Genomic DNA, 24,201 nt, shown 5'->3' on the forward strand with positions numbered 1-24,201 from the left:
AGAATTGCAAAAAAGGTTCCTATATAACAAAAGCCTGAATTTCGCTGACCCGCCTGGCTGACGTCAGGGCAAAATGTAACACCAACTTCCATGACAGAAGCTTGAGCTCTGCTTTGTGAATTGGTTCAAACGAAAGCTTCATCAATTAGGAAAGAGCAGTGTTCAGCTGCCAGGCCGGAGGTGGAGGCCTTTACGGAGGAAAAACATGAAGCAGTCCTTTGAGGAACTCTTTTATTACTCTAGAAGACCACACATTTGGAGAAGAAAGTGATCTTCTATTACGGGAAATCACTGCTAAGTGAACCTTTATCGAGCTGTGCGCTAAGCCTGATTTCGCCAGCTGTAAAAGGTATGGTAAGATCTGTTCTGGAGAAGAAGACAGCGGATGTATACCTCCTTGATGGCACCAGATGCAGAAATATTTCCATTTGAGACAGTGTGTCTTGTTGGTACTCTCCGCTCTGGCTAAGATATCTCGACATTAAACAAAGATGTTCAAGTGCTAAAACTCATTAAACTCAGCAGCCACACCAATAAGTGGAGGAGCCTGGGATCCGGATGTAGGATCTTCCCCATGTTCACCGTTAGAAGACTGGGAAACACTGAAAGTTAGAAATGCTGGACATGGGATAAGAGAAGCAGTTCTGTGTACTAGTGTTGACGTGGCCATGCAGGAGCAATGAGAATCAACTTGCATGGTTCGATCTTCATCTTCCTCAGGACTCTTGGGAGAAAAGGAATGGGAGGAAAAGCGCAAGCAAAGATGCCGGACCATGCAATTGAAAAGGCATCCCCCACAGACCCCTGTTGGGGATGCCAACTTGCATAGTACTGGCATTTGCGGTTCTTAGGAGTTGCAAATAGGTCCAATTCTGGTGAGCCCCAGCGTAGGACGATGTTCTGCACGGTTTACTGGTGTAGTTCCCACTTATGGCACGATGTCGGGAGCCTGCTGAGTGTGTCTGCAATCGTATTTTGTGTTCCCGGAACATGTTCTTCTCATAGGCAGATTTTGTGAATTATATAGCTCATTCTCACAAATTTTGTGCCTCCCTGGAAAGCTGGCGAGATCTTGTGCCGCCCTGTTTGCTTATATAGTGCATCGTTGCGATATTGTCCGTATGGATGAGCACTGACAAAAGCTGTATCCTGGGAAGAAAAGCTTGGAGGGCTAGATGTACTGCTTTTAGTTCCAATACATTTAAATGGGATTGACTTTGAGTCCGATGCCACTTGCCACTCAATTGAAGCTCTTGGAGATAAGCTCCCCATCCCTCCAGGGACACATCTGTGGTAATCACGAAGTGTCTGCCCACCATTCCAAGGCTTTTATCATGCGTGGAATCCAGCCCTACTGCATAGGTCGCATTTTGAGGTGACAGAATGGGATCAGTGGCATGCACAATTACATAATTCCCAAGAGAGACTTATACAGTCGGACCGAAAAAAGCTTTTTTCTTCTGATGGATTTTGTGAGCATGAGAAGCCGGTGTTGGCGTTCCTCCACAGGTTAAGCCTTTAACCAAACTGTGTCTAACTTGACTCCCAGAAAGACAATTGTTTGCTATGGGCTCTAGCTGGATTTTTGTAGATTGAGAGTGAGACCCAATCGCTGGAAGAGAATTGTGCGGGCCTTTGTGGATGCTCGTGCTGCTGATTTGTAATAATGCAACCGGAGCAAGGCACTTTGTAAAAATTCTTTGAAATGGAAGTAGAGTCCGGCAACCAAAAATCTCAGATATTTTCTGTGCCTAGGGTGAATGGTTATGTGTAAATAAGCGGATTGGAGGTCTAAGAAGGTCTTGAAATCGCACTGGTTTAAGTGATTCAGAACCTCCTGCAACCTGATCATCTGCAATGATTGTTTTTTCAGGTAGATGTTAAGGCATCTGAGGTCTAAAATTGGTCGACACTGCCTTAGCTTCTTTCTGATTAAGAAGATACAGGAGCAGAAACCTTTCCCTGTGTGAGAGACTGGGACCCTCTCGATCACCCCTTTGAGGAGCATGGCTTTGACCTCCTCTTAAAGAAATTTTAGATGCTTTTGGTGGAAGGGTTGTGGTGGTGTTGCCAGTGGTTTTTAGATAAACTTCAGTGTATGTCTGATTTGCACAACGCGTAGAACCCAGCGGTCTTTGCTAATGGTTTTCCATTGGTGAAGGTGGTTGGAAATCTTGCCTGCAAGGTAAGAGGTTTTGATGGGAGAATTTGAGGAGAATGTGGTGGAGGAGTAGGAGCCAGAGCCTGTACCATATCATTGTCGACTACAAACATCCTTGCCTGTCCATGCTTATTTTCCACTATTTGCCCGGACATAGGATGTCGGAGGAGGGTGTCTCTGTTGAAATTGGGAACCGTGAGGCTAATTATTCGATGAATATGCCGGGTATCGGCATTGCTGAACCACCTCCCCCCCCCCCCACACACCCCCACTCCTCCTATAGGAAGGCACCCCCTTTCCTCAGATTCATCGAAAAGGAGTTTTTTGGAACTGCAGTGCCCCCAAAGACTTGGAGGGATCCGCATCCGCCTTGATTGTTTTAAGGGCTTCCTCCACTTGACTTCCCAAAAGATCTTCTTTGTCATATGGAAGGTCTAAGATCTTATTCTGAACCTCCTTTCGAAATAAGGTGGCTTTGAGCCATTCTCGTCTTCTGAGAACAGCCGCCCCTGCTACATGCCTAAAACCTGTGATGGTGACATCCATGGCAGAATCTATAATTTCATTGGACGCTCTTTCTCCCTAATGTAAGATCTTTTTTGCCTCCTCTTTAGCGTCCTCTGGCAGTTGGTCGAGGTATCAGGCTTTGTCTGACCACATCGGGTGATCATAATGCCCTAAGATCACCAGAGAATTCACCACTCTTACTGTCCATGCCGAAATTTCCGAAAACCGATTAATGATGGAATCTAGACACCAGACATCCTTATCAGGAGGAGCCAAAAGAGGTGCTGCCAGATTTTTCAAGCGACGCTGGGCAGCTTGCATGACCACGAAATCTGAGGGTCCTCTGGTAGTTGGTCCAGGTATGGGGCTTTGTCTGACCACATCTGGCGATCATAACGCCCTAAAATCACCAGAGAATTTGCCGCTCTCACTGTCAATTGATCTGCTGGGAGGGTTTAAGGTATTCCAGATTAGGATAGGCGCACAACCGTGTGACCGCAGGGTATTGTGGTGTTGTAAGGTATTGGTTTCCAGGCAATGGGGCGGGCGGTAATCCCTCGTAACCGCTCAAAGGTGGATCTCACTGTCAATGCGGACATTGCGAAAACCAATTGCTGATGGAATCTAGACACCTGCCATTCTTTTCAGGAGGAGCCAAAAGAGGTGCTGCCGGATTTTTCAAGAGATGCTGGGCAGCTTGCATGACCACGGAGTCCGGTTTTGGGTGACCTGTGAGACCCGCCGGTACATTATCCGTAGCCTTGTATTTCTTGTCAAGACGTGGAAGCACCGCCGGTATAGAAGCTGGAGTCTTCATAATTCTAATACCTTCTTCCCAGATTAAACCAAAATTTGGTAGAGCCCTTACAGAACTACGAAATGGTTCATTAAAGTCATAAAGGAAACAGTCAGACTGTTTTGAGGGCATTGGTAGGGCAATCTTTTTGCTGGAAATCATAAACGATTATGGAACCCTGCAATGTCCTCTGGCAGAGAGTCAACTGGAGGAGGTGTTGGTGAAGCCGGCAAAGATATGCAGTAATTATCCCACTCCGTGCCTATGTCACGAAGTTCTCCCGCTTCCCACGCTTCGTCCCCCAAAAAATTGCTTCTTGGAGAGGAATTGACTGTGGAGTTTTTGGGACTGACAGTCTGGTAGGGGGACAGCGTTGCAGTGGTGACCCCACTGGAGTTGGAGATTCAGCCATAGGCACTGAAGGTGGGAATCGGCTGAAATCTTCCAACATAAATTGAGGATCTTAGAGTTAGGCAGATGGCATTGTGACTATCGCCTGCTTATACTGCTGATGCCCCGTCTCAGGTTGGGCATAGTAGGTCTCATCATAGTAGTCTTGTTCATCCTCCTCGTCATCATCTTGGTACTTAACATGTAAATCTGATGGACTATACGCATCCCCAAATGGGCCCTCATCTTTGGAATCACCCTCCTCCAGAAGATGCAGGGGCAGAAAAGGTGTAATATTACTAGAGGAATTGTGTTCTGGGGTAATCTCTGTGTCCATTGGTACAGAAGTAGCATTTGGCCATGGTGATTTGGCAACCAACAGTGATTTTGGTGACAAGATGCTTGCCGTTGACAGCTGCATCGCCATCAATAAAGGTGGGCTCGACAACGACGTGCTCACCTCCGGTGATAGTTTTTTCTTCATTGACAACGTTTGTGTCTTCGCCATCGCCGACATCTTCGACGACGGTGTCTTCGTCGTCGATGACGGTGTCTTTGTTGTTGGCGACGAGGGTGTCTTGGTCAGCGACGACGGTGTCTTGGTCGGCGACGATGTTTTCGTCAATGGCGGCCTCTTTGAAGACTATGAATTCTCAGCTGACGATGATGATGATGGCTCTTTAGATGGTAACTTCTCCGTCGGTGGCCGTATTTTCAAAGACAATGACTAAATCTTCGTCGACGATGCCAGACGGATGGTCGATGAAATCGGGTCCTGAGTGGACAAGGATAGAGATGTCATCGACAATGAAAGGGCCATGGAGAAAAATGTTGATGTCCCTAAAAGTGCATCCCCTCATCAACGAGGGAGCTGACAAAACCTTCCTATATGGCAGAGAGCTTGACAACGGCTCTGAAAAAGGTTTTTAGAATGTCAATTTGTTTGCCCTGGAGGTGGAGTTTTGGGCTCCGATACAGTTTTGAAGGCTGTTCTCTCCTGTGAGACGCATTCATGTTCTCTGTGGAACAATCCTGGAAGGACTTTTTAGCGCATTTAGCATGGGGTTCCTTATCTGAGTGAGAGGACTCTCTTTCCCTTTTGAGGGAAATTATTTAGGCGGTAGACTGTTTACTCTCTGAGTCTAACACAGGATCAGACCTGGTTTGCATCTTCTGGAGCCAAATGAGAAGCCATCCTTCACAGTCTCTGAAAGTCTTGTTTAAAAAGGTGCAACACATTCTGCAGTCCGATGCCTTATGAGATGGATTTAAACAATAGTTCCACTCTTTATGAAGGTCTTCCACATATAGCCTCTTCTTTAAACAGGTGGCACACTCTCTAAAGAGAGACTTTTTTGCCTTGTTTAACATAGCTCAGTCAGATATGGTGGCCAAACAACAGATATAAATAGTAAAATATATATTTGTTTGAGAATATAAAACAATTAAAGTCACTTCCCTGAAGGAAGTCCAGAAATCTTCTTAGATGTGAAAACCAGAGGACTCCCTAGCACAATGTGCAGTAGAAAATCAGAGGCACTTAGCTTCTTTCAGGAGTGTTCTAGAGGGTGATTGATGATGACTGGTTAAGACAAAACTTTAGTTTCTTTTTTTAATAATGACTACAATAGGTTAATAAACTAGGCCAACACCTATCAGTGTACTACTACTACTACTATTTTAATATACCGGGGACTCCCATTATGACGACGGGAAATGATTCAAGCATGTAAATCTATGAAAGTTCTGGAGTAACTCCCTGTATTCGTCCTCAACCAGCCTCAGTAGCAGAAAAGGACCCTTCACACTCTAGACATCAAATGCGCCCTTATGTATTATATAGAAGGGATAAAACCCTTCAAAAAGAGTCAGCAACTGTTTGTTGCTTTCTCTAACCCCACAAAATGAAGGCCATCTCCAAAGCAGGCATTGTCAGGTGGATAGTCAAATGCATCCAAACCTGCTATGGAAAAGCCAAGAGAACCTTACCTGTCCCCCACAGTGCCACTTGACTCACAGAAAAGGAGCCACCATGGCCTTCCTGGGGAAGGTTCCATTAGCTGACATATGAAAACCAGCTACCTGGTCCACTCCACACACCTTTACAAAACACAATTGTGTGGATGTCCTAGCCCGCCAACACTGGCCAGGCAGTACTCCGGACACTTTTCGATACTACTGCAACACCCACAGGTTAGCCACCACTTTTGGAGGACTGCTTTACAGTCTATGCACAGCAAGTGTATCTACAGCCACACAAGCCTCGAACGGAAACTGTTACTTAACCAGTAGACATCTGTTTGTGGCATGTAGTGCTGTAGATTCACAAGCGCCCACCATCCTCCCCAGACACCTGTGGCCGTTGCAGTTTTTAGCCCTTTCTGTATTACTTTCCTTTTTGCATGGACATCTCTCTATACATCGCTTCGCTTCACATTCTATCCTCACCAGTCTAATGGGGAAAATAATCTAACAATGGAGTCGATGCCCATGCACAATATCAGCAAGAGGAGGTGGATTCACCGTACCTCGTGACTCGAAAGAGTTCTTTAAAGAAAAACTACCTGAACACATCTGGGCCCAACACTAGGTGACAGGAGTATGCACAGCATGGGAATCTACAGCACTAAAATCCACAAACAGATGTCTACTGGGTAAGTAACATTTTCTTTTTTGAGTACAAAAGCAAATTTAAACAAATTGATCATATACATTAAAGGACAAGCACCGATTGTCAGAGATTTGGTGGTGGAAAGGATTGATTTATTCCTTCATTTTTCACATTATAGGACAGGCAGTCATCAGGAAGTAAGACAGTGTTTCGCCCCATACTGGTATGCAAGCCTGGGGCCTTCCCAAGGCATTTGTACAATAGCAGTCGCTTCAACAAGTCTGAAGGTATACACCCTAAACAGTCTGATTGTATACGCCGGTTGTGCAGAGGTAATTATCGTTGCTGTCCATATGAGCGTCCTTGAGACCCTACGGGTATGTAGCGTGCTCTATAAATGTCATTGATTGATTGATTGATTGATTGATAGATGTAGAATTTGCATTATCCCTGCCTTCATGTCATATCTTGTCTCCTTTGGTCAGGTCGGTAAATTTTCTCTCTAGTAGATATAGGTAGTGTTTATTTTTGTCTGTAGTACAATTAGCATTTGCTGCTCAATTGGGTTTATGGTTTGTCCCTTAAGTCCATGGGAGATCTTTGTTGTCAAATTAGTCAGGCCGTTAACCAATTTTTATGGTCCTCGAAGTTCCCTTCTTTTATGTTATTATTTGTGTTCCTTATTCACAATCAAAAGGTAACACATACATACTAATGTGTTTAATAAAGATAAAGACCTAACAGTTCAGTGCTTACCTGTATAATTATGCTCAAATTGACAGCGGAGGTAATCTGGCTTGGTCTGCAATATGGCTCTTTTAAGTTGGTGTTGCCCAACTTCTTCCAGAAGAATTTGTTTTTTTTCTGATTGCGCCCAGATTTTTGTTGGGATTTTGTAGGTTTCAGGTTAGTGTTGCGGAAGATGTAAATTATAAGGATATTGACTGGAAACATCAAAAGAGCACTTTCAAACCCAATCATGATGTCCTTCCAGGTAAGAGTGAAACTGCCTAAAAGAAAAAAAAACATACAGTGAATCTGAGTGAAGAAGAAGGGAAATGGTGGCACAAAAGAAATCAAATGATGAGTGAAATCAGAAAAGAACACCCCTTGTCAAAAAAAACACTCACTTCTACCTCACTGATGTTGACAATAATGGGCTAAGACTAAGAGAAAAAAAAATTATATGGTGCTCCCATTTCAGTACTAAAGGGAGTCCTGATTACTTCCCGGTAATCTTTGTTACTCTTAGTCCCACGCTTCCTCGTCCCAGTCATTAATTATGAGGTGGGGTGACCTCACAATTAATGACTGTTATAAGAAGGAGCAGAAGTAATGCACAACATCTCCTTTAATGGGACGCAGTGACATCTGAACAGATGCATCTGCTTACAGGGTAGAGCTCAATACTTATGCTGAGGATTGTGCTGTTATCTTGCCAACAGTCTGCAAGATGGAATCAATTCAAAGAAGAGCTGAGAACAGACAACAATATTTGAAGTGCTCCCATATGTCAGCCCATTAGGATGGGTTTAGAATGTAATGAGAAATAATACGAATACTGAAATGAGATGGCCAGAGAAAAATGAGATAGAGATGCATGCAAATTTGCCATGAGGAGTCAAATACTATGTTTACCATGCTAAATGTAATCTTGAGCCTTGCAAACATAAGCCAGCACATACAAACCTTGGCGAAGGATGAGCATTGCACAAGATGAATGTGGGAGACAAACAAACTGCCTTATGCTGCCTTTTTGGCTTGATGCCCACATCATCTTTGTATTAAGCCTGTTAGGTTGTACTATAACTAGGATGGGCGACAAAGCAAGGTCAGTGGTTAAAAAAATTAACATTGAAAGTGCCCAGTGCACACAGAATTCTTACCAATACTGATGATGACTGGATATGAAGCCTGCGGAAGTTCCCAGAACATGAGGTTGATCACCACGGTGCAGAGTAGTAGGCACATGCAGCAAGAGACACGCTGCACTCTTGTGAAAGAGCTCCGAGTTGGATGGCTTATAATGGAGATCCAGATGTTTTCATCCTGAAGACCTTTCTTAGTCTTGCTCATGAATATATTTCTGAAGGATAATATTGAAAGCTCAAAGTCAGTGCGCATTCCTTTCTATGGGATCATTGCAAGTGCTTCAACATACAAATTAGGAAAGGGTTTGCTGACACACTGAATGCGTACATCTAATCAGGTATTCTATTGTATTGTATTGTAATTGCATTTATATAGCGCTTACTACCCCTGAAGAGGCGTCAAAGCGCTTTTTTTCGGCGAGTAGCACGCTACTCCGGGACCCATAGAGGATTAGTGTTGAATTCAATTCAATTCAATTCAAGTAACTTTATTTGGTTATTATGCATATAAAATAACCTTAAAAGTACAGTTGTCATATCACAATCAAAAGTCATATTTAAAAAATAACCATAATGGTGCACATGGTAAAAACATGTATAGTAAAATTCATATTATAATTCATAATTGATTTCCGAAATCTAAAAACAGTCTTTAGAAAGGCGGTAAAAGAAGCAACAGTTAGAATATTATCCAGTTTCGGAATTGCCAGGAATGCAGGGCAGCATCGTCTTATTTCCATACTTTCTAGTAGAGGGGCAATCCATTTTTTCCTCGGTACCATGTAAAATGTGCAGAAAAACAAAACATGCATGGACCATTGAGCCGACAGATCATCACAAGGACATTTGTGATGATCGTGACCAGTCATTCACCTCAGGAAAACTTAAAGATCTATGCAGGATGTTAAGTCTGAGGCGTGTTAGTAAAACCTCTCAAAATCCTCAAAGGTAGCAGGATGTAAGGTTGAATGTTACCAGTAACCAGGGTAAGGTGGTGTGCTACCACTGCGGGTTTCGTCATTTTATAAATTATTCTTAGGTCACTCAGATGTGTCATGCAAAGATTTTTAAGTGCCTTTCTAGAAACCTGTAACATTAATAAGGGATCGTTAAAATATTCCAAGTGGCCTATTTGTGACAAAAACGTTTTGACATAGTGTAGCCATCTAATTTTGTTCGCATTGTCGATACTCATCACATCTTTTAGAATAAAACAATTAAAAACACTCTTCGGTGGTCCAAACTCTATGCCAAAATAAGAATGGTTGAATCTTAACTACATCTTCCAAGTACGGAACACCGAGTTCTGTGTGGCAAATTAGGGTGGAAACACTGTCCGGGACTGCCAATAGATACCGGAAAAAATATATTTTCTGCCACCTGCAATGTAGAGACATTGGCATACCCCCAGATGCCTGCCCCATAAGTAGCGATTGCTACACATGTAGCTCTGTAAATGCACAGTAATTCTCCTGGTGATCGCCTACCCATCTTTCTGCTAAAATTTGTCAAGGCCATTAAGGACTTACAAAAAAGGAGCCTTCTAGTTTTTATTGCATTGCTCCAGGAGCCAGACTGATCGAACAGTATCCCTAATTAGGAGAATGTCGGAGTAAAATCTAAAACTTTTGAATCAATACAAATTGACTTTTTCTTTTTATTTGCCCCAAGGCCACAGTTCATTGAGAAAGTTTTAGAGCAATTAATTGTAAGGCCCAGATTTGTCATGAATTGTGAAAAGGACCTCCCTTTGCATATAAATGGGTGTCCGGGCCATCAAGACCGCGTCATCTGCATATAGGAGTGCAGGGACAGATCGTGCCGCTGCCATAGGCAGGCCCCTGCATTCCCTAAGCAGAGTATTCTCAAGATCATTAATATATAGGTTGAACAGGAAAGGGGCAAGAACACAGCCTTGCCGCACCCCTCTCGAAATCTGGAATCCCTTAGTTAAGTCCCCGTCCTTTTCAAACCGGACCTTTGCCTTTGCCCCTGAGTATAATTGCCTCAAAAAGGCGGTTATTTGACTGTCGACCTACAGCCTTTCCAGAATAGCCCATAATTTTACATGTATAACGCAATCAAACGTTGATGTTAGGTCAACAAAAGTTAAAAAACAGCTTCCCTCCCTTCGCTTTCGTGTATTTGTCTAAAAGAATATGAAGATTTAGCCTCTGGTCAACAGTGCCAAGGCCTTTTCGAAAGCCATATTGGAGATCGCTAATGATTGATTGCTCGTCTGACTAAGTTGTAGTCTCTCTAAGATTACACGCCAATTATCTTACCAATGGAATCTAGGAGTGAAATTGGGCAGTAGCAAGCTGGGCTTGCTCTGTCACCATTTTGGAATATGGGGACTATGATGGATTCATACCACGTTTTTAATAGGCCTATTGAGCAACATGCATTAAATAATTGGGTGAGTAATGGTCCCCATAAAGCTACATTGTTTTTAAACAGATCGACAGAGACTCCGTCCGGGCCCGGAGCCTTACCACCCATACTAGCTTTAATAGCTAGTTTAACTTCTTCCAAAGTGAAGCCCATCTCCAGTTGCTAGGAGGGGGGGTAGAGCTCTTGGTCGAATTCTGGCCCTTCCTTTTCATGGTCAGATAGAGGTTGATCGCTATAGAGTTTGGCATAATGTGAGACCCACTCTTCTTCCGTAATAGCAATCTCCATAGTTGCCTTGGGGATATCATTAAAGAAAGGGGCATTAACCGCCTTCCAGAAAGCAACATCATCTTCATTCTTGGACGCCTCATGCAGAGTATTCCATGCTTCTCTCTTCATTTCATCCTTCCTTATTTTTAGCACCTTCTTATAATTCCTTCGAGCTTCCCTTATTAAGTCCTGATCCTTGCTTGAAGCATTTAAGACATGCTTAAGCCTTGAATAAGCCTTCGTACAAGCAGTATCAAACCACCCCTCATTACTAGCACCTAGTCTTTTGGCATCTACCCAAAGACTTTATTTAATTTGGGCTGAAATAGCTGTAAAATTCTCTACAATTACCATGTGTTGGACTTGGCCCTTTTCCCCCAAAATGTTTCGCTTTTCGCCCCCCTAATTTAAGGATGTCTACCCCTTGGTAAAGGTTGCTGTATAGGCCATGTGAGGTATGAGATGCCCTGTGTAATGTTAAATGCAATGCAATGGTGTGCGGTTATCAATCCCCCATTATAGAAATATACCCTGATGGAATGCTGTATGTTCGAGGCATGTGGGCTGCTGAAATCATATCTGTGCATAGATCGCCGCCTAGTGTTGGGTCCGGATGATTGCACTTTGTTGTCCTGGAAGAGTCTTCGAAGTATCACGAGACTCCTCCCCTGGACTACAGTGTGCATGGGCATCTTCTCCATCCTCAGATTGTTTTTTTCCGCCATTGGGTTCGGATGTTATTCCTACACTCCAACTTCGGAATCGAAACAAAACTTTTCTAGAGGACAAAAGGCCTCCGACTTTGACGGTATTGTTCTCGCTCGGTACCTCTTGACTCGAATAAGCTTTCCATCCCGATCCGGTCGTAGATGCAGGCCATTGGGCCTTTTCAACGCCACGTAGACCTACTGTCGATGAAAAGGAGCCCGTTTAAAAGGTGCCCACAATGCCACTCCAAGTTCCCGCATACTGACAAGCATTCAGTATGCAACAAGTGCCTTTCTCCAGACCATAAGGAAGAAACCTGCCCGGCCTGCGCCCAGTTTCGATCAAAGAAAACCATACGGAATCGACAGGCCGCTAGGCAAGAGATGCAGCGACAGGCACGGGAACCAGACAACATCTTTGACGATGAGCAGGAACTTCCAGAAGTTCAAAACTCTGACCTAGAGATTGTCACCGTCGAGGACTACTCGGACTCCGATGACGAGATCCCACCGGGGCAAATCGTGAGTACACTGCCCCCGACACCAATTGCCCCGTTACTGAAGGCTCCGTTCGAGGCAACGCCAAAAAGGCCCTAGCCAAGATCAAAAGAAACATTCGGCAGCCCCGCCATCCGGCTCAGCTTCGAAACTGAAACATAAGCCTTCAGAGACCCCAGGGCCAAGTATCACCATTCCGAAGAAGGTTCCAGAACCTAAGAAGGTTGCCGACCCGAGACCCGTCGACCCGAACAAAAGCGTACAGCCCAAAAGCGTTGAGCCGAATAAAAACGTTGACCAGAAAAAGGCTGCGTAGCCTAAAGGCGTCCACCCCAAGAAAACAGTCGACCCAAAAAAGGTCGTCGAGCCGAATGGCGTTGACCCCAAACAGGTCGTCGAACCCAGAAAGGACACTAAGCAGCCAAAAGGCGCCGACACCAAAAGAGACGTAGAGACAAAAAAGCAAGCTACGCCAAAGGTCGCCGAACCAAAGAAGGTCGCCGAACCAAAGAAGGTCGCAGACGGAAAGAGTGCCGTCCCGAAGCCTACAATCCGCCCAGAAAAGGCTATCGACCCGAAGACAAATGCTCCGAAAACACCAGTCGATCCGAAAAAGACCATTGACTCGGTAAAGGACAGCCAACCAAAGAAACCTGTCCAGCACAAAAAAAGTGTCGAACCAAAGGACACAGTCGACCCAAAAACACGCCTGACCCTAAAAAAGGGCCCCAGTCGAAGAAAAGCACTAAGGCACCGAGAATCGTCGAGCCAGAAGGTGGTATCGACCCACAGGAGTCACCACCAAGAACAGTGGAGGAAGAACTCTTCCATCCTGACCCAGCAGACGACCAGACAAAAATATACATTAATCCTAAGATTGGTAAAGTCACAATCCTACGCAGGAAAAAGAGGCCACTAGACACTGACTCTCTTTCCCCTATTCCATTAAAAAAGAACGACTTTGGGACCTCTCCATCTAGACCCTTCATTCCCTTCTATCCTATTATGCCTACTAATCCTTTTGCTCCTTACTCTCCTTCTCAACATGGGGATGATGAGGGTAACAATGGGGAGGATTCTCAGGCTGATTATGAATATCCACAGGATCCAGAGCCACAAAATGTGCCATGGGAGGAGCCAACTGACCCTTACAACACCCATCCCATCCCTGATGTCTCCTCCTATCCAACTAAGCCTTCACCCACTGATGACACCATTGTATTCAACCAATTAATAGACAGGGCAGCACTATACCACAATGTAGATATGCACAATGACCCTGTCGAAGAAGACTTCTTATTTGACACCTTCCCAACATCAGTAAAAAGTGTCAGAACACTTCCCATGCTGAAGGGAGTGATAAAACTCGCACTTGACATTTTTAAAGATACAGCCAGGGCACGGGTAATCAATCCCGGGATTGAAACAAGCATTTGCAATGCAATAGGTCTCGCAGCATTAAAGTTTGAGCTATTGGCATTGTGTATGACAATGCGTTGCATAACATTTTTAGCAAACTTTGAATTGGTGAGTAGTTTGAGTGTGTGCAAGAGTATGCTGTTGCTCACAGCTGTTATTATTCACGCAGCTCTAATGATGCACCTCACCACGGGGCTGACACAGTTATTATTCACAAAGCTCTGATGATGCACCTCATGCACGGGCTCACAGCTGTAATTATTCACACAGCTCTGATGATGCACCTCCAGCACGGGCTCACAGCTGTCATTATTCACACAGCTCTGATGATGCACCTTAGGCACGGGCTCACAGCTGCTATTATTCACACAGCTCTAATGATGCACCTCACCACGGGGCTGACACAGTTATTATTCACAAAGCTCTGATGATGCACCTCATGCACGGGCTCACAGCTGTAATTATTCACACAGCTCTGATGATGCACCTCCAGCACGGGCTCACAGCTGTCATTATTCACACAGCTCTGATGATGCACCTTAGGCACGGGCTCACAGCTGCTATTATTCACACAGCTCTAATGATGCACCTCACGCACGGGGCTGACGCAGTTATTATTCACAAAGCTCTGATGATGCACCTCATGCACGGGCTCACAGCTGTTATTATTCACATAGCTCTAATGATGCACCTCACGCACGGGGCTGACGTAGTTATTATTCACAAAGCTCTGATGATGCATCTCAGGCACGGGCTCACAGCTGTTATTATTCACACAGGTCTGATGATGCACCTCACGCACGGGGCTGACGCAGTTATTATTCACACAGCTCTGATGATGCACCTCAGCCACGGGCTCACAGCTGTTATTATTCACACAGCTCTGATGATGCACCTCACACACGGGCTCACAGCTGTTATTATTTACACAGCTGTGATGATGCACCTCACGCACGGGGCTGACGCAGTGCCAAGGCAGTGCAGCATCTTCGCTTGCTGCGCTACGCTGCATGAACTCTTTGCAAATATACCCCTAGTTAAGTATGTTGCGAGGATTATTTGCGAACATCGCCTAAGGCACCATTAATTTGTCAGCTGTTTAAACTTGAGTCTTAGTAAAGTTCTGTGTGCCTGGTGGAAGCGTGCACTGACGGCTGGTGGTGTGTGTGCGTGGTAAAAGCGTGCACTTGCGGCTGGTGGTGTGTGTCTGATGAATGTGTGCATTGATGGTTGGTGGTATGTGTGCGTGCTTGGTGAAATTGTGCGCTGGTGGTATTTGTGCCCGGCGAAAGCGTGCACTGATGATGTCTGTGGTTGGTGAAAGTGTGCACTGACGATGTGGTTCTGTGTGTGGCTGTATGTTGTGTTGTGTGTGTGTGGTTGTGTGTGTGGTTATGTGTGTTGTGGTTGTGTGTGTGTGGTTGTGTGTGTTGTGTTTGTGGTGGTGTGTGTGTGTGTGTTGCTGTGCGTGTGTGCTGTGTGTTGCTGTGCATGTGTGGCTGTGTGTGTGTGGGGCGTCCAAAAGTACAGCTACACCAGGAGACCTACAATAGACGCACAGAGACAGAAGGGGTCAGAGAGAGGGAAATCATACCATGGTGCAGAAGAGAACACAATGCGACATGGGACACACATGGTAAAAGTGACGAAGAAGAGACAGGGACATCTTGGTATACAGACTGGCAGAGAGTAGACACTCAGAATAGAGACACACCAGAGGTCGGACACAGGGAATACAATCAGAGGAGCAGCAGAGGACAGACTATAGCAGAACAGAGACACAAACCTGAAGACATCTTTACAGAAATAGAGATTAGCACACACAGTGACAACATATTCAGGAAATAGAGAAATTAACAAAGTAATCGGCAGGCCGGTGCCTCCAAGGCTAGACGTTTCTGATGAAACTTATGTGGTGTTGCAGATTTATATTGACACAAAGCAATGTGCACCAGCCCTACCTGCCTATCAGATGGCACGCCTTTTCAAAAATCAGCCCATCTCGACGCAGTTTTCCCCTCAGACACACGATACAGGGTGCACTGAAGCAGAATGCTAAAAACATCATCTCCACAGAAGGTGCTCGGCGTGGGGCACTAAATGCAATTACAATACCTTTCAATTTAAAGAAGTAAATGTCCTGCCAATTTAAAGCTGTGCCCGTACTACAGTAAGTGGTTCAGTAAAACTCGTGTGCGGGAGCAGGAGTCGGACTCTGGCAGGAAGGGACAGGAGGCCTAAAGATGGCAGATATGAAGATTTATATTAGGAAGAGCACAGCACAAGCTTACTTTCACTCGAGCACAGGAAGTCCAGCGAGGGACGGCAGTCTCCGTTAACCTGTTTCTTAGCGCCGCGTGCCCCTCTGCAAACTCCCCCTGCAGGCGCGCGCACTCCTAAAAACCAAACCTATGGTGGGGGCGGGACTTCCGTCTTGTGCGCGAAGCCCACTCCTAACAAGACGTGCGCGCGCAAAACGAAACCTATCGTGGGGCGGGACTTCCGTTTTGTGAAGCCCGCGCCCACGGAGTGCCTGGAGGAGCAGTGGTGACGCGGGGCTCCCATGCCCGAGGGAGAGCCCTACGGAGGCTGCACAAGTCCGGAGTGCCGGTGAGCGGGGAAGGGGGGGATGCCTGTATGTGTGCGTGTGTCTCTGTGTGCGACGGCAGAGGGGTGGGGGGGGGAGTCTCTCCGTGCGTGTATGTGCGTGTAGGTGCGCTTGTGTATGTGTGTGCGCATGCGTGCAGGGGGAGGTGTGCCTGTGTATGTTTGCGCTTCCCAGGAGACAGCCACAGCGAGCGCGTTCGCGCACGCGTGGCCTGCGCCGATCGCCTTTGCGAGATGCGCGCAGCCAGGTGCTGTCTCCTGGGAAGCAGACCCAGCGACAATAGATCTCTGGCAAGACAGCGCTTACGCGCTGTTCAACGCCACAAGACCTAAAAAAGTATAGGGCAGCCCCAACAGACCCTACCTACATCAGAGGGCAGTTACCATTAGACTCACTAGTGGTAGCTAATGCACGCAAAAGGGCCAACTCACAGACAACGGGGGAAGCGCCTCCCCCTGATAAGGAATCAAAGATATTAGAAGCCTCAGGTAAAAGGGTAGCAGCACAAGCCTCCAATTCATGGAGGATAGCCAACACACAAGCCCTGCTAGCTCGTTACGACAGGGCGCATTATGATCAGCTTGAAAGCTTAATGCAACATTTACCTGAGCCTTTTAATGCTCAAGCTGATGACCTCATACAGGAGGGAAAGTTCATCACAAACGCCTCCATCAAATGTGTGCTTGATGCAGCAGACACCGCATCCAGGTCTATTAACACCGTGTGTTCTATGAAGGCGACATGCATGGCTGCGTATTTCGGGCTTTAAGAACGAAGTGCAGTCCACTATTCTTAATCAGCCAGTTAACCAAGACTTCCTCTTTGACCCTGCTGTAGACACCATTTTAAATAAAATGAAAAAGGACACTGAAACCGCAAAGTCAATGGAAGCATTGCAGTTTCAGCAACATAGAAGTTCCTTTCGACGCTCCTCATACAGGGCAGCTACATGAGGAAACACTTCCCAGACGTCATCATCATCCAAAGGCAACACACAAAGTTCCTTTACCAAAAACTCCAACAGAGGAGGTTATAGAGGAAACAATAATAAGGGAATGGGACGTGGAGGCAATAACACCAGAGCCTCCACGGCAACAAAACAGTGACTTCACCACACTACCTCCAGACCACCTAACACCGGTCGGAGGCAGACTCCAACAATTCCCACCTGTCTGGAACGCAATTACCACGGACAGGTGGGTCAGACAAATGATCCAGTATGGTTATTGCCTGGAACTCACTTCTACCCCACCAAACATAACACCCAGGCACCGTCCTATGTCCAGAGAACACATCCCCCTGCTACAACAAGAGGTGAAATGCATGCTGGAAAAGGGGGCCATAGAGCCAGTCCCTTTCCAACATCAAGGGACAGGAGTATACTCCCTATACTTCCTTATTCCGAAGAAGAACAGTTCCCTCAGACCAATATTGGACCTCAGACCTCCAAATCAATACATTTTGTCAGAGCACTTCCACATGATCACACTACAGCAAGTGCTCCCATTACTGCAGCAAGGAGACTTCCTAGCAACATTGGACCTCAAGGATGCGTATTGTCACATACCCATCCATCCAGCTCACAGAAAATATCTCAGGTTCACAATAGAAGGTCAACACTACCAGTTCAAGGTTCTCCCCTTCGGGGTAACCACAGCTCCGAGAGTGTTTACAAAATGCTTAGCGACCATAGCAGCACACCTCAGGAGGCAACACATCCATGTGTTCCCGTATCTGGACGACTGGCTAATACAAGCAAAATCGTACCAACAGTGTGCAGAACACATGTCCGAAACCCTTCAGCTGCTGCACAGCCTAGGTTTCTCAATAAACTACCCAAAATCGCATCTGCAGCCTTCCCACATACAACAATATCTGGGAGCCACAATAAATACATCACTGGCAAAGGCATACCCAAACACAGCGAGGATAGACAGCATGCAGATGCTCATTCAGAAATTTCAGCCATAACACTCTCTGCCAGCTCGAGTCTTCATGCAGCTCATAGGCATGATGGCATCCTGCATATTCATAGTCCCCAATGCCAGACTTAAAATGTGCCCATTACAAGAATGCTTAGCAAGGCAATGGAACCAGGCTCAAGGGCAACTAAAAGACCTAGTGTTGGTGGACAGTCGCGCTCACTACTCTCTGCAGTGGTGGAACCCACAAAACCTTTCCACGGGGCGACTGTTCCAAGAGCCAGTTCCTCAAAAGGTACTAACAGCGGACGCATCACTGACAGGCTGGGGAGCCCACCTCCTTCACTACACAGTTCAAGGACTCTGGACCAACAAACAAAAGAAACTCCATATCAACCAACTAGAGTTGCTAGCGATATTCCTAGCCCTAAAAGCATTCCAAACGTACTTGTGCAGCAGGACCGTGTTGATCTGGACAGACAACATGACCACAATGTACTACATCCAGAAACCGGGAGGAACACACTCTCCACAGCTGTCCCACCTGGCACAGAGCATATGGAAGTGGGCAATTTCAAAAGACATCTTTCTCCTAGCAGAACACCTTCCAGGGAAAGTCAATCAAATAGCAGACCTGCTCAGCAGGCACAGCCAACAACTGTACGAATGGGAGATTCACCCCAAAGTTCTCCAACCATTCTTCCAAAAGTGGGGTCACCCAGAAATAGACCTGTTTGCCACAAAAGAAAACTCGAAATGCCAGTACTTTGCTGCCAGGTTCCCACATCCGTTGTCACAGGGCAATGCGATATGGATGAACTGGTCAGGCAGATTTGCGTACGCTTTTCCCCCAGTACCGCTGATTCCGCTGGTGGCACGCAAACTGCGGCAACAGTCACTCACGCTAATCCTAGTTGTTCCCACATGGGTGAGACAGCCATGGCACACAACCTTCCTGGAGCTTTCAGTAGTTCCTCATCAAAGGCTGCGCCTCGCACCCCTTCTTCTGACTTAGATCCCAATCAAATGAACCTAGCGATCTGGCTCCTGAAGTCTTAAAGTTCAGATACCTTAATTTGCCTCCTGACTGCATGAACATTATCAAAGAGGCTAGATGACCAACTACGAGAGCATGCTTTGCAGCAAAATGGAAAAGATTTGTTATTTACTGTAACAATAACCAAATCAACCCATTAGATGCCTCCATACAAAACATTATATGTTACCTACTGCATCTTCAAAGATGCAACTTAGCATACTCTTCAATAAGACTACACCTAGCTGCTATAGCAGCATACCCTCAAAACAGGCAACACCTTTCACGGTTTAGAGAACCGGCAATCAAGGCTTTTATGGAAGGTCTTAAAAGGGTGATCCCTCCAAGACACCCTCCTTCCCCAGTCTGGAATCTAAATATAGTACTTACCAGACTTATGGGACCTTCCTTCGAACCTCTACACTCATGCGAACTGCAATTCTTAACGTGGAAGGTAGCTTTTTTGGTTGCCATTACCTCACTCAGACGAGTTAGCGAATTACAAGCACTAAATATTCAAGAACCTTTCATGCAAGTACATGCTAACAGGGTAGTTCTTAGAACGAACCCAAAGTTCATGCCAAAAATAGTATCAAATTTCCATATTAATCAATCTATAGAACTGCCAGTTGTCTTCCAAAATCCACAGTCAGTAGCCGAGAGAGCTCTACACACACTAGATGTAAAGAGAGCTCTACTTTACTATGTGGACAGAACAAAATCATTTAGAAAAACAAAGCAACTATTTGTTGCTTTTGCACCACAACATAAAGGGAATCCAATATCAAAGTCAGGAATAGCCAGATGGATAGTTAAATGCATTCAGATATGCTATCAAAAGGCTAAACGCACTTTAACCGTCCCCCCAAGAGCACACTCTAAAAGAAAAATGGGGGCATCCATGGCTTTCCTAGGGAATATTCCTCTTGAAGACATATGTAAGGCAGCCACATGGACTGCCATATACACTTTCACAAAACACTACTGTGTAGACGTGCAAGCAAAGCAGCAAGCTGCTGTAGGACAAGCTATCCTCAAAACTCTTTTTCAAACTGCTGCAGCTGGCACAGGTGGTCACCGCTAGAGGAGATACTGCTATACAGTCTATGCACAGATATGAATTCAGCAGCCTACATGCCTCGAACGGAATATGCTACTTACCAGTATGCATCTGTTCTTGGCATGTAGGGCTGCTGACATTCATATCGCCTGCCCTCCTCCCCGGTGCCTGTCACAGCTGCAGCATTATCTTTTGCATGGCCATCTCTTTCTTTACTATCTCCATCTCTGCCACAATGGCGAAAAACCAATCTGAGGATGGAGAAGATGCCCATGCGCACTGTAGTCCAGGGGAGGAGTCACCTATCTCGTGATAGGTACACAGTCAAAATATCGAGTTGATAATATCGAAGTACCATATTATCGAGTCCTAAAAGTCGATGGTAAGAAATATCGACAACCAAAATATCGACGTTGAAAATATCGATTTATGTGTGTGTTAATAATATCGAAGACATTAATATCGAAATATGTAATATCAAAGCTTAAAATATCGATAGGCAAAAATATCGATATTTAAAAGTGATGTTTTAAAGTATGTTAAGTAATGATATAGTAAAATGTTGTCTATATATAAGGTAATTTATAAATATAATTTAAATAATTTTAGTTATGAGTGTAGGAGCGGGATGTAGAGTTTATAGGGGATAAGGGTGGGTAGTGTTTTAAAAAAGTATAGTGTAATTATAGAAGAATAAATTTCGAATTTTAATCAAATATTCCAAATTTCGAAAATTGTTATTAATATTTGTAAAAGGCGAAATTGTACAGAAATGTATGGATTATTGTTTATTTTTTTGTATTGTTCTTTTGTGTATGTAGTAAAAAGTATATATTTATTATTAAATATTTAAGAAATAAATGTATAATAATTTTAGGAGCGGGATGTAGAGTTTATAGGGGATAGGGGATAAGGGTGGGTAGTGTTTTAAAAAAGTATAGTGTAATTAAAGAATATTAAATTTCGAATTTAATTAAAATTTCAAAATTTCGAAAATTGTAATAAATATTTTTAAAAGGCGAAATTGTATAGAAATTTATGGATTATTGTTTAATTTTTTTGTGCTTTTGTGTATGTAGTAAAAAGTATTGTAAATATATATTACCTTTAATTGTATAGAAATTTATGGATTATTGTTTAATTTTTTTGTGCTTTTGTGTATGTAGTAAAAAGTATTGTAAATATATATTACTTTTTAGATATTTAATAAAGAAATGTATATTCTTTTTAGGAGCGGGATGTAGAGTTTATAGGGGATAAGGGTGGGTAGTGTTTTAAAAAAGTATATTGTAATTATAGAATAATAAATTTCGAATTTTAAATAAAATTTCAAAAATTGTAATAAATATTTGTAAAAGGCGAAATTGTATAGAAATTTATGGATTATTGTTTAATTTTTTGTATTGTGCTTTTGTGTATGTATAAAAAAGTATTGTAAATATATATTTATTATTTAATATTTAATAAAGAAAGCATAATAATTTTAGAAACGGGATGTAGAGTTTATAGGGGATAAGGGTGGGTAGTGTTTTAAAAAAGTATAGTGTAATTATAGAATAAAAAATTTCTATTTTAAATCTAAAATTCAAAAATTCGAAATTTATACGAATTATTAGTAAATTGCGAAATTGTATAGTAATTTATGGATTATGGTTTAATGTTTTAATTAAATGGTGATTGGAGTTGGAATAGTAAATTAAATAGGTTCTGTGTCCAGCACTTACCCTAATTAAATGGTGATTGGAGTTGGAATAGTACATTAAATAGGTTCTGTGTCCAGCACTTACCCTAATTAAAGGGTGATTGGAGTTGGAATAGTTATTTATTAAGGTTTACTGTCCAGCACTTACCCTAATTAAATGGTGATTGGAGTTGGAATAGTAAATTAAATAGGTTCTGTGCCCAGCACTTACCCTAATTAAATGGTGATTGGAGTTGGAATAGTAAATTAAATAGGTTCTGTGTCGGGCACTTACCCTAATTAAATGGTGATTGGAGTTGGAATAGTAATTTAAATAGGTTCTGTGTCCAGCACTTACCCTAATTAAATGGTGATTGAAGTTGGAATAGTTATTTATTAAGGTTTACTGTCCAGCACTTACCCTAATTAAATGGTGATTGGAGTTGGAATAGTAAATTAAATAGGTTCTGTGTCCAGCACTTACCCTAATTAAATGGTGATTGGAGTTGGAATAGTAAATTAAATAGGTTCTGTGTCCAGCACTTACCCTAATTAAATGGTGATTGGAGTTGGAATATTTATTTATTAATGTTTACTGTCCAGCACTTACCCTAATTAAATGGTTATTGGAGTTGGAATAGTAAATTAAATAGGTTATGTGTCCAGCACTTACCCTAATTAAATGGTGATTGGAGTTGGAATAGTAAATTAAATAGGTTTTGTGTCCAGCAACTACCCCAATTAAATGGTGATTGGAGTTGGAATAGTAAATTAAATAGGTTCTGTGTCCAGCACTTACCCTAATTAAATGGTGATTGGAGTTGGAATAGTAAATTAAATAGGTTCTGTGTCCAGCACTTACCCTAATTAAATGGTGATTGGAGTTGGAATAGTAAAATAAATAGGTTCTGTGTTCAGCACTTACCCTAATTAAATGGTGATTGGAGTTGGAATAGTAAATTAAATAGGTTCTGTGTCCAGCACTTACCCTAATTAAATGGTGATTGGAGTTGGAATAGTAAATTAAATAGGTTCTGTGTCCAGCACTTACCCTAATTAAATGGTGATTGGAGTTGGAATAGTAAATTAAATAGGTTCTGTGTCCAGCACTTACCTTAATTAAATGGTGATTGGAGTTGGAATATTAAATTAAATAGGTTCTGTGTCCAGCACTTACCCTAATTAAATGGTGATTTGAGTTGGAATAGTAAATTAAATAGGTTTTGTATCCAGCACTTACCCTAATTAAATGGTGATTGGAGTTGGAATAGTTATTTATTAAGGTTTACTGTCCAGCACTTACCCTAATTAAATGGTGATTGGAGTAGGAATAGGAAATTAAATAGGTTTTGTGTCCAGCAGTTACCCTAATTAAATGGTGATTGGAGTTGGAATAGTAAATTAAATAGGTTCTGTGTCCAGCACTTACCCTAATTAAATGGTGATTGGAGTTGGAATAGTTATTTATTAATGTTTACTGTCCAGCACTTACCCTAATTAAATGGTGATTGGAGTTGGAATAGTAAATTAAATAGGTTCTGTGTCCAGCACTTACCCTAATTAAATGGTGTTCGGAGTTGGAATAGTAAATTAAATAGGTTCTGTGTCCAGCACTTACCCTAATTAAATGGTGATTGGAGTTGGAATAGTAATTTATTAAGGTTTACTGTCCAGCACTTACCCTAATTAAATGGTGATTGGAGTTGGAATAGTAAATTAAATAGGTTCTGTGTCCAGCACTTACCCTAATTAAATGGTGATTGGAGTTGGAATAGTTATTTATTAAGGTTTACTGTCCAGCACTTACCCTAATTAAATGGTGATTGGAGTTGGAATAGTAAATTAAATAGGTTTTGTGTCCAGCACTTACCCTAATTAAATGGTGATTGGAGTTGGAATAGTAAATTAAATAGGTTCTGTGTCGGGCACTTACCCTAATTAAATGGTGATTGGAGTTGGAATAGTAATTTAAATAGGTTCTGTGTCAAGCACTTACCCTAATTAAATGGTGATTGAAGTTGGAATAGTTATTTATTAAGGTTTACTGTCCAGCACGTACCCTAATTAAATGGTGATTGGAGTTGGAATAGTAAATTAAATAGGTTCTGTGTCCAGCACTTACCCTAATTAAATGGTGATTGGAGTTGGAATATTTATTTATTAATGTTTACTGTCCAGCACTTACCCTAATTAAATGGTTATTGGAGTTGGAATAGTAAATTAAATAGGTTATGTGTCCAGCACTTACCCTAATTAAATGGTGATTGGAG

At 43.3% G+C, this 24,201-nt stretch overlaps 1 protein-coding gene across 1 annotated transcript in view; it reads right to left on the bottom strand.

Annotated features, from left to right (window-relative positions):
- Positions 1-4,581: 4,581 nt before the first annotated feature.
- Positions 4,582-24,201, bottom strand: part of LOC147677835 (polycystin-1-like protein 2) — a 434,899-nt gene continuing 415,279 nt past the window's right edge. Inside the window, exons 12-14 of the mRNA XM_086945590.1 lie at positions 8,352-8,551; positions 7,222-7,475; positions 4,582-4,629 (exon numbers count right to left, since the gene is read on the bottom strand). Of these exons, the coding sequence (XP_086801716.1) occupies positions 4,582-4,629; positions 7,222-7,475; positions 8,352-8,551 (502 nt within the window). The remainder of the gene's footprint in view (positions 4,630-7,221; positions 7,476-8,351; positions 8,552-24,201) is intronic.

This window comes from Lissotriton vulgaris, chromosome 12, assembly GCF_964263255.1.
Source record: "Lissotriton vulgaris chromosome 12, aLisVul1.2, whole genome shotgun sequence".
In the NCBI taxonomy this organism is placed as follows: Eukaryota; Metazoa; Chordata; class Amphibia; order Caudata; family Salamandridae; genus Lissotriton; species Lissotriton vulgaris.